This window comes from Vombatus ursinus, unplaced genomic scaffold, assembly GCF_900497805.2.
Source record: "Vombatus ursinus unplaced genomic scaffold, bare-nosed wombat genome assembly UNPS02009173.1, whole genome shotgun sequence".
In the NCBI taxonomy this organism is placed as follows: domain Eukaryota; kingdom Metazoa; phylum Chordata; class Mammalia; order Diprotodontia; family Vombatidae; genus Vombatus; species Vombatus ursinus.
Genome location: NW_020948951.1, coordinates 10,682,848 through 10,693,572, shown reverse-complemented (window position 1 = coordinate 10,693,572; position 10,725 = coordinate 10,682,848). Strand labels below are relative to the sequence as shown.

The window sequence follows — 10,725 nt, the reverse complement described above, 5'->3', positions numbered from 1 at the left end:
TGTGCAGTAAGATATTAGAAAACTGGAAAGGTAGAAAGGGACTAGGTTACAAAGGGAATTGAATAACAAACAGAGGATTTTTTATTTCATCCTGGAGGCAGTAGGGAATCCCTGATATTCATTGCTTAGGAGGAGTGACAAGGTCAGAACTACGCTTTAGGAAAATTACCTTTGTGGCTAAATGGAGGATGCATTTGAGTGTTGTAGAGTATTAAGGAATCCAAGACTCCTGCCTCCCAATATTTTCCCCAGAAGTACCTTTTTCTTATTGTAAATATCAGGAGCCAGCCCCATCACTGAGAGGTGGCTATTCTACTAATGAGCCTCCTAAGGGCATCTTTTATGTCCTTATTCCTCAGTGTATAGATGAAAGGGTTCAGCATGGGGGTGACCACAGCATACATTGCTGAGGCAACTGTGCTCTTCCAGGAAGAGTTGGTAGCAGAGGAGCTCAAATATACTCCAAATCCTGTGCCATAGAATAAGGAAACAACAGAGAGATGAGATCCACAGATAGAAAAGGCTTTATACTTACACTGAGCAGATGGAAATTTCAAAATGGAAGAACAGATTTGAGTATAAGAGAAAAGGATCCCTACGAGTGGGAGAAAATCCAATAGTCCAGCAGCAAAATATATTAAGGCATAATTGGTGAGAGTATCAGAACAAGAGAGTTTCAGAACCTCAGCAAGATCAAAAAAGAAGTGCTGAATTTCATGGTCTGTGCAGAGGGAGAGCCGTGTTACCATCAGACAGTAAAGGAGGGAATCTAGAAGGCTTATTATCCAGGAGAGCAGAACCAGTAGGCTACAGACATCGGAGCTCATTTTGGCTGCATAGTGTAGAGCATGACAGATAGCCACAAAATGGTCATAGGCCATTGCAGTGAGGAGGAAATTGTCCAAACCACCAAAAACAATAAAGAAGTACATCTGGGTAAGACAACCAGCATAGGAGATGACCTTGTTTTGTGTCAAGATGCTCACCAGCATCTTGGGGACTGTGGTGGACACCACACAGATATCCACAAAGGAAAAGTTGGAAAGGAAGAAGTACATGGGGGTGTGGAGGTGAGAGTCAGAGCCAATGGCCAGCATTCTGAGTTGGTTTCCCACCACTGTGACCAAATACATGCCCAAAAACAGCCCAAAGAGGAGGCCCTGCTGCTCTGATTTTTCAGAAAATCCCAGGAGAATAAATTCAGTGAATTGTGTTTGGTTTCCTGGTACCATGGGGCTGACTCTTCTGCTGGGAAAAAGAAATGAGAAGAGCTTGACGTGAAAATACACTTATCCTTGTACATGAAATGGAAAGAAATCCTACTCCGACTAGACTCTGACTTAAAATTTCTGAGTTCTGTCCCTCTCTCTGCCACTTATTACCTTTGTGATCTTGGACAAATCACTATTTCCACATACCACCTCCATGCAAGACAAAAAACTTGCATCTAATGACCTCTAAGATTCCTTCCAATTCAGACAGTCTTTGAAACATGAACAACCACAAGTAGAAGTGAACATTTTATGAATCCCATCTGAAATTTGCCTAAGAATCACCATGGGCAGGGCAGGACTGTTCTTGCAGACAACAGCAGAGAGAGAGGACAAGGATCTCATATGATTGAAAATTTGGGCTCTCCTTTCTTCAAATGAAATCGTAAAATCTCACAGTAATGGAAGGGACCTCATAGAACATGTAGGACAAAACTGTACCCCATAAAAATCCTGGCACAAAAATATACCTGGCAATTGGGCATCTGGCCATTCCTTGAAGACCTCCATGGAAAGGAAACATCTCCACTTCCTGAGAGAGTTTATTCCACTCTTGGTTTGCCATTACTTTCCTTTCTATTGAGTCAAAATATGATTGTTTTCAAGTTCCATCCAATGCTCTCGTTCTATGCTCTGAGTCCTTGCAGAACAAATCCCTTTTCTCTCCCACATAATATCCCTTTAAATATGTGAAGACAGTTAACCCATATTGCCTGTTTTCTCTCCTTTTTGCCAAGAAACTCTAATTCCTTCAGCTGATCTACACAGACCCTTCCTTATCTTGTATCCTCTCCAGATCATCCATGTCCTTTCTAAATTGCAGTATCCAGAACTAAACACAGAATTTCAGATGAGTTCTGACTATGGTCAAAGACAATGGGATGTTCACCTCCTTCTTATTGGAAGCTATGTCTCCTTTAATGTAGATTAAGTTTTCTTAAGGTTATTTCGTCTGCCCTTTGCTGACTTATAGTGAGTTTACAACCTACTGGAAACCTCTAGATCATGTTTAAATGAATAATGGTCTTGTGTGTTGGGGAATGTGCTCTTGAGGGGCTTGTGTGCTTTTCCCTTTCTTGTATGCTGTAGCTACACATAGTTGGTAGTGGATGAGATCATCCTTCCAGTATTTGGTGACCTTGTGTTGCTAATGATCCCTTGTGATAGCCTAGGGCTGTATATGTGAAAGTGTACCTCTCTGAGACTCTGCCCCATCAGCCTGGAAAGAGTTTTGGGAGCTCCAGGCAATGACACCTTCCAGTTCTGACTCTTATTCTTTAGTCCTTTGAAGCTGAGACATCCTACATTCTAAAGCCCATCCTAGCTGACTGTATTTTTAAGATCCTTTCTTATGATGCATGTGGTTTTGAAAGGGAAAAAACCTCAATGGAGCACATGACCCAGGCTAACAATATTTTAGATGGAAGATGGATCCAGGATTAAAGGGGACTATTCAGTCTAGGAAGGTTATTCTAGAGAGAATGGAGTCAGGTCTAAGGCTTTAGGGTCAAGTTAAGAACTTCAAACAATTTCAGAGCTACATAGTGTGTTCTTTATATCAACAAGAAAAGTCAGAAACAATCTGAATAAAAGAGACAGAATTTCTAGAAGCCTAGTCCCTCTAAGAGTTCTAGAAGCGTTGGACCTCAGAATTGAAGTGAACTCCAGAAGTTATTTAGTGCAACCTATAGCTAAATAAGAATTCTCCCCATATGACCCATGGAAAATGTGATGTGGCTATGAAAATCACATACTGAATTCTTCCTACATGGTAACCCAGGCAGTATGCATTTATGAAAAATTTACTATGTGACAAACACTGTGCTAAGTGCTAGGGATACAAAAACAAGAAATAACATGGGTGAGACAGAAAGGGGGAAGGTACCCCAAGGACATGGTGACAGTTCCTGGAGACTCAGAGGCACAGACAGGAGAATGAAGAAGGAAAAACCTGAGCTCTTTCCCAAAATTGGGAACTCCCTTGAAGGAACTCACCAATGGGAAAAGGAGGGTGGCATGGGGGAATTATGCTGAAGAATGAGAAGGCCCTGGGCTCTGAGTTAGAACTTTGAAATACACAGAGTCCGAAACACAGCAGAGAGAGTGATGAAATGTCATTTTACAGGTGAGAAGTCATTATCCAGCTGTTGCTTGAAGACCTCCAATGAGCAGGAATCCACAACCTCCTGATAGAGCTCATTTCATATGTGTAAAGCTTTACTTATTAAGAAGTTCATTTGTTTTCTAAGATCAAGTCTAAATTTGGCTCTTTGCCACCTCCTCTCTAGGCTAAGGAAAACATTTCATTCCTCTTTCTAGCCTTTCAAATGCTTAAAGATAGCTACCACTCCAGAAGAGGTTGGAGCAGAGCACATATCTATTGTAGGCTGATACCTTGAAATCCAAAAGAGAATACTTGGAGAGATGAAGAAAAGGAGTTTCTTCCTCATTTTTTGGGTGGTGTGAGTGGTAGTAGTAAGACTAGATCCTGTTGGGGTTGATGGCCAGTAAGAGAGAAGAATCTCCCAGAAGGGTTATTATGTCCAGGCCAAAGGAGGTCTGTGCTGATTCATACTTACCTTATGACCAACAAAGGTCCTCATCCTTTTCACATGTATGGAATATACACTGCGGTTACTCTCCTAACCCACATTCAGACCACCAAGTTGTGTCCCTAGAACACAACAACTATCTTTCCTCTCAAGGTTCTAAGGGTAGCTCTGAGGTGTTTGGGCATGGTTCTCTAATATTTATAAACTTAAATACTTAAGAAGTTCCACCAGAGTGATTCCTCTAGTAATTTTGAGCTGATATCAGACAGACTTAATGGGTTACTAGACAGGGGTGTTTACTAAGGTTTGAGTACAAACAGTTTGTATAAAATAACTCACCACTCCAAAGAAAAAAACAGCAGTGATTTACTCTCCCACAAGTAGAGAGATCACGCAGGGGGAGTGACTACTTGTTTCAAAGTGATAGCACAGCCTGTTAAAGTCCTTTTCCTCATGGTGCTTTTTCCCCTTCCTGCAACTCTCATGAAATTCCTCCTTGGCATGGTGTAATGTCAGCCTGTACTTCGTGGAAATGCTATAATTATTAGGAATGTTTTCCTTTTATCAAATTGAATTTTTTTTTTGCAATTTCCATGCATTATTCCTAGTTCAGCTCTCTGAGGTCAGGCAAAACACACCTAATCTTTCTCATAACAGTCCTTCAAATACTTGAAAGCAATTGTCTCCCCCTGCCATGATACCACACACCCAATCTTCTCTATTCCTTAACAACCTTCTAACCTTTTCTGGCTCCTTTCTCTGTCTCTCTTCTTCTAGCCCAATCATCCCCACATCATTAGAGGTAGCAAAATGCAGCAACTAACTGACAACTAGTTCACAGTAGGGTTGCACTGTATACCACTAAACAACCTGGTAGCAAACACTTCCTGGGTAGGAATAGTTCCTCATAATAGAACTCAAGAAATACTGGTTACCTTTCATAAGATGATTTTTGTCGTATCCTCAGCAAATGTCTGAGCATTCAGAGCAATGGGGATAGGAATAGAAGGTAGAAAGGAATGAGAGTGGGAGAGAGGAATATAATAGAATCAGGAATAATAAGTCAGGATTTCAGATCATCTGGTCCTACCCCTATCAGAAGCAGAAAGAGAGAAGGAAAAAAGTACCAAGTAAACAAGGTTCGTAAGAGATGATAAAATCAATCAAAATTACATTAGGAGAAGAGGTAGCAGGCAGTAGGAAGTGATGCGTGAGTCAAAGAGAAAACTGCTCCTGCTGAATTTTTTAAAAAATCTAAATAAAGTGCACATACATTGCAGTGATCTTTCATACTTCATAAAATAATGTCTACAAAAGGGACAACCAGATATCTTGGTAAACTGATATTACTATACTCCAAATACCATACAGTTTTTGCCCATGTCCTTCTCATATATTTCTTCCTGACAATCTCCCTAGGAATTCCAGCCCTTAGTCTTGAAGCTCTGTTTCTGACTAGTTTCAGATTATAGGAAATTGTTTCAGCCCACCTATCAGCTGTTATTTGGGTAGGGAGTCCTTCTATCACCTCCCCTGTCCTTACCCACACTCCTTGACCCTGTGACCTGTGCCCTGAGACACAACCTCAGTGTACAATACCTTTCAGAGGTCTCTAGAACCATAGGTGTCATCTACAATTTGTATGAAAAGAGCCTTACCATAGCCCAGTACCTTTTATCTGGCATTAGGGTGATAACCCCTCTGTCTTTACTAGGCTTCTTATTAGGGCATCTGAGAGTTATCTCTGGCTAAAGATTTTCCCTAATGTTTGAATTACATTTGGCTGAAATGGATTGGGCCACAATGGACTCATATCTCTTCTATTATGACAAAAATAAAAATTTATCTTTCTGAAATCATTTAATATCACCAAAAAATTGGAAAAAGATGACCTCACTTGACTCTCACAAAAAAACCACCATGAAGTCAATAAGGTATTTTTGATCCCCATTTTATGGCTCAGGGCCCAAAAATAAAAATAATTAGACCAAACTCTTATTGGCAAGGATGAAACCTGTACATGACTTAGGATACAAGGCTTATTCTACTTTTCCTTACTTTTTCTCCAAATTTGGTCCTGGGTTGAACTCTGGGCTTTCAAGTAGACCCTGAAGTAGGTCACAATTTTTTGCTCTATCACTTGGATTAGGATATGATTTCATCTGTGCTAGGTTTGGGAGAATCTCCTTAAATTCCTGAGCAACAGTTGACTGCTTCTCTTTTCCCTTACTTCCCCCTTCTTTTCCTCTCTCCCTTCCCAACACTTCCTATCTCCAATCAGTTACTGAACATAACCAGTGGGCCAAGTTTGTCTGACTGCATCTCTCGGAATGGAGGACAAGGAACACAGACACTTTGGGTCCTCCAAAAAGTGGAGAATTTCAGGCAGTTGGACTGATATCTCTGGGAGGCACAAGCAGACTCCATCCTGGCCTGAGAAAGCTTGTATCTGGTCCTGTGGAAGAACAGGAAGACTATTTGAAAGTTCTAGTGCCTGAGAGGCTCAATTCTCCAAACTCTTCATTAGAAAAATCATATAATTGTATCCCTGAACAGCTGAACTCTCTATGGGGCAGGAAGATATGGCAGAAATCTTCCTAACAGTGAGAGCTGTCCAACATCACATATGAAGTTACCAAACCCTGGGGATCTTGAGCAGGAAAGTACCTCAGAGGCTCTTCAGTTCAATCTGAATCTTCTACTATGTTCCTAACAAGGAATCCACTGCTTCCTAGGGCATCCCATGCTCCTGTTGTAGTGTTTTAATTGCAAGAAAGTTTTTGCTTCTACTGAGCCAAAATTGGCCTCCTCATAGTTTATCTCTTTTTCCCTCATTGCATCTTCTGGGGCCAAGCAGAACAAGTCCAAACACTCATCTGCATAAGATAATTTCAAACCCATGAAGACAGCTGTCATGTCCAACTAAAGTCTTCTCTTTCTCAGGACAGACATCTCAAGTTCCTCTAAATGATCCTCATACATATTATCGTTGTCATTTGCCTTCCCAACCCAAGTTTAAGACCAGACATTTATTGCTATTAAATTTCATCTAATTATATTTGGCTCAATATTATAATTGGTCAAGAACTTTTTTTTTGGTTATTCATGTGTAGACACGGAAAACATTTTCATATTAGTCTTTTTATAAAAGAAATCAACTCCCCCCAAAAAACCCCAAGAAAAATAAACAAAGTTTAAAGAGTATGCTTTGATCTGTATTCAGACTCTATCAGTTCTTTCTCTGCAGATGGATATCACTTTTCATCATAAGTTCTTCAGAGTTGTCCAAGATTTCAAGTTGTTCAAAACAACTTTATTGTTTCATTAAATGTTTGCTCAATTAACCAAACTCACTTTTTAATTCTTTTTAAATTAATTCATTTTAATTCATAGAGTATCAGTAATTTTTTAGTCATTCTAAGGCATCCTTAGGACAAGTACAGAATAGTTGACAGAGGGGTTTTGATTCAAAAGGTTTGGGTTTTAATACAGCTTTTGATACTTACTAGCTTTGTATCTCTGAGCAAGTCACTTAATCTATCTGAATATCAGTTTCTGAATCAATGAAATGTTATTTGCATTATTATACTATATTACTCAGTTTTTATCATGATCAAATAAAATCATGTATGTAAAGGGAACTAAAAACCTAAATCTAGAAATACATATTTTATTGCTATTGTTTCTTATTGTTATTATTACTATAACTATATTATGTCATCCAGACACCTCCAAATCACCAACATGATAGGTATTTAGCCCACTCTTATGGGCTAAACCCCCAAATAACACTTTTCCTTCTTTGACTTGTTATACCCTAGTCCCAGGGTTTATTCTCAAGAAAAATTCAAAGTAAAATTTAGTTATAGTTCATATATATATATATATATATATATATTTTATATTTTGTTTTCAACTAGCCAATGGGGTTAAGTGACTTTCCCAAGGTCACACAGCTAGTAAGTGTTAGGTGTCTGAGGCTGGATTTGAACCAAGGTCTTCCTGAATCCAAGGCTGGTGATTTATGCATTGCACCACCTACCTGCCCCTTATAGTTCCTATCTAGAATCACCAGATGTTGGCTGAGTGCCCAGGTCACTTACATAACCTCAAGGTAACACTCAAATGCAATATAGAGTATCCTTTATTTCATACCACTGAAAATGCAAGGACTTACCAGAGGCCATAAACAGACACTGAAAACATATGAGATATTCAACCAACTTTGCCTTGGAGCAGTCAGCTGGAAAATGTGAATGGATATATTATTATGTAAAGATGTTCCCTGTGATTGAAAGTTCAAACCAAAAATGAATAATCCCTTTTTTTTTTTCAGGTTAATTTTGGATCTAGAGAGGATTATTTCATGATTTAAGATGCTGGAGCAGAGAACCTTCCCTAAGACAGCACACAATCTGATATATGCTATATATATATACATTCCTATTAAACATATTTTCGCATTAGTGGTGTTGTAAGTAAAAGTTAGAACCAATAGGAGGAACCACCAGAAAGAAAAAACAAAACTCAACAGTAGAGAAAAAAATAGTAAACAATATGTTTCGATCTGCATTCAAATTCCACACTTCTTTCTTTGGATGTGGATAGCATTTTCTATCACAAGGTCTTACAAAGCATTTTCATAAACAATATTTGATTTGATGTACAAAAATAGGTAGTCAGGGCAAGTCTTCCAACTCCCACTTCAGAAATAAAGAAATTGAAAGATAAAGATATTAAGTGACTTGGCCAAGGGCACAGGGCTCATAAAACTGAGGCTTAAAATCTGGGCATTGTCACTCCATAACCAGCATTTTGTTAAATTACAAAATATCTTGAGGATGCAGGATATGTTCAACCAGTTGTCATTGTGGTAGAAACTCCAGAAATAGGGGCCATGAAGAAAAAAGATCAAAGTCATTTATAATGAATGAGCAGAATGCGCTAGTAAGGTAGGAACCTTGAGATTTATCAATCAACATTTATTAAGCAGCAGCTATGTGTCAGTCACTGTGCTAAGTATTGGAGATAAAAAATGAAGGAATGACAGTCCTTGACCTCAAGGATCACACAATCTAATGGAAGAGGCAACATGCAAACAAACACATACAAACAAACTGTGCACAGGATTCATAGTGCTTAATACAGTAATGATTAATAAATTGAGTTCATGCATACTAATTATGATTGATAAATCATTAACAAAGGGAAGAGACTAGAATTAAGAGGAGTTGGGAAGGACTTCCAGTAAAAGAAGGGATTTTTTAAAATTTGGGACTAAAAAGCAGCAAAAGTAGACAGTAGGTGCAATTGAGAAGAGAGAGCATTCCAGACATCGGGGAGAGCCTGAAAAAATGCCCAGAGTCCAGAAATAGAGTGTCTTGCTCATGGAACCCCAAAGAGGGGATATTGAAGCCAAGGGTATGTGGTAGGGAGTAAGGTATTAGGAGACTGGAAAGGTAGAAAGGATTTAGGTTATAAAGGGATCTGAATGTCAAATGGAGGATTTTGTATTTAATCCTAGAGGAAATAGGAAGTCACTGGTATTCAATGGGAGAAGGGTGACAAATCAGACCTGTACTTTAGGAAAATCACTTGTAGGGGCTAAATAGAGGATAGATTTGAGTGGGGAGAGAATGAAAGAACACAAGATTTCTGCCTCTCAATATTTTCCTCAGTAATACCAGTGTCTTATTCCAAGGACCAGGAGCCAGGCCCATCATTGAGAGGAGACTATTCTGCTAATGAGCCTCCTAAGGGCACCTTTTATGTCCTTATTCCTTAGCGTATAGATAAAAGGATTCAACATGGGGGTGACTACAGCATACATTGCTGAGGCAACAGTGCTCTTCCAGGCAGAGTGGGTAGCTAAGGAGCTCAAATGTACTCCAAGCCCTGTGCCATAGAATAAGGAAACAACAGAGAGGTGAGATCCACAGGTAGAAAAGGCTTTATACTTACCCTGAGCAGATGGGACTTTCAAAATGGAAGAACAGATCTGAATATAAGAGAAAAGGATCCCTGTGAAAGGGAGAAAACCCAGCAGTGCAGTAAGAAGATATAGCAAGACATAATTGATGAGAGTGTCAGAACAGGAGAGTTTCAGAACCTCAGCAAGATCACAAAAGAAGTGGTGAATTTCATGGTCTGAACAGAAAGGGAGATCCGTGTCACCATCAGGCTGTGAAGAAGGGAGTTTAGAAAGCTTATAATCCAGGAGAGCAGCACCAGCAGTCCACAGAAGCGAGGGCACATGATGGCTGTATAGTGTAGAGGATGACAGATAGCCACAAAACGGTCATAGGCCGTTGCAGTGAGGAGAAAATTGTCCAAAGCAATGAAAAACATAAAGGAGTACATCTGGGCAAGACAGTCAGCCTAGAAGATGGCCTTGTTCTGTGTGAAGATGCTCACCAGCATCTTGGGGACTGTGGTGGTTACCACACAGATATCTACAAAGGACAAGTTGAATAGGAAGAAGTACATGGGAGTGTGGAGGTGAGAGTCAGAGCCAATGGCCAACATTATGAGCAGGTTCCCAACCACTGTGACCAAATACATGCCCAAGAACAGCCCAAAGAGGGGCCTCTGCTCATCTGGTTTTTCAGAAAATCCCAAGAGGATGAATTCAGTGAATAGTGTTTGGTTTCCTGGTACCATGGAGCTGACTTTTCTGCTGGGAAAAAGAAATGAGAAGAGCATGACATGAAAATCCAGTTATCCTTGTATATGAAATGGAAAGAACTCTGTCTCTGACCAGCCTCTGGCTTAGAATTTCTCAGTTCTGTCCCTCTCTCTACCACTTATTACCTATGTGATCTTGGACAAGTCACTATTTCCACATTCCACTTCAACGCAAGACAAAGGACTTGGACCTAATGACTCCTAAGATTCCTTCTAGT

At 39.7% G+C, this 10,725-nt stretch overlaps 1 protein-coding gene and 1 pseudogene across 1 annotated transcript; both read right to left on the bottom strand.

Annotated features, from left to right (window-relative positions):
• Positions 1-293: 293 nt before the first annotated feature.
• LOC114035098 (olfactory receptor 7C1-like) lies at positions 294-1,232 on the bottom strand. Its single transcript, XM_027851073.1, has one exon. The coding sequence runs from the start codon at positions 1,230-1,232 to the stop codon at positions 294-296; it is 939 nt and encodes a 312-aa protein (XP_027706874.1).
• Positions 1,233-9,542: 8,310 nt separating this feature from the next.
• Positions 9,543-10,486, bottom strand: LOC114035104 (annotated as a pseudogene).
• Positions 10,487-10,725: the final 239 nt, after the last annotated feature.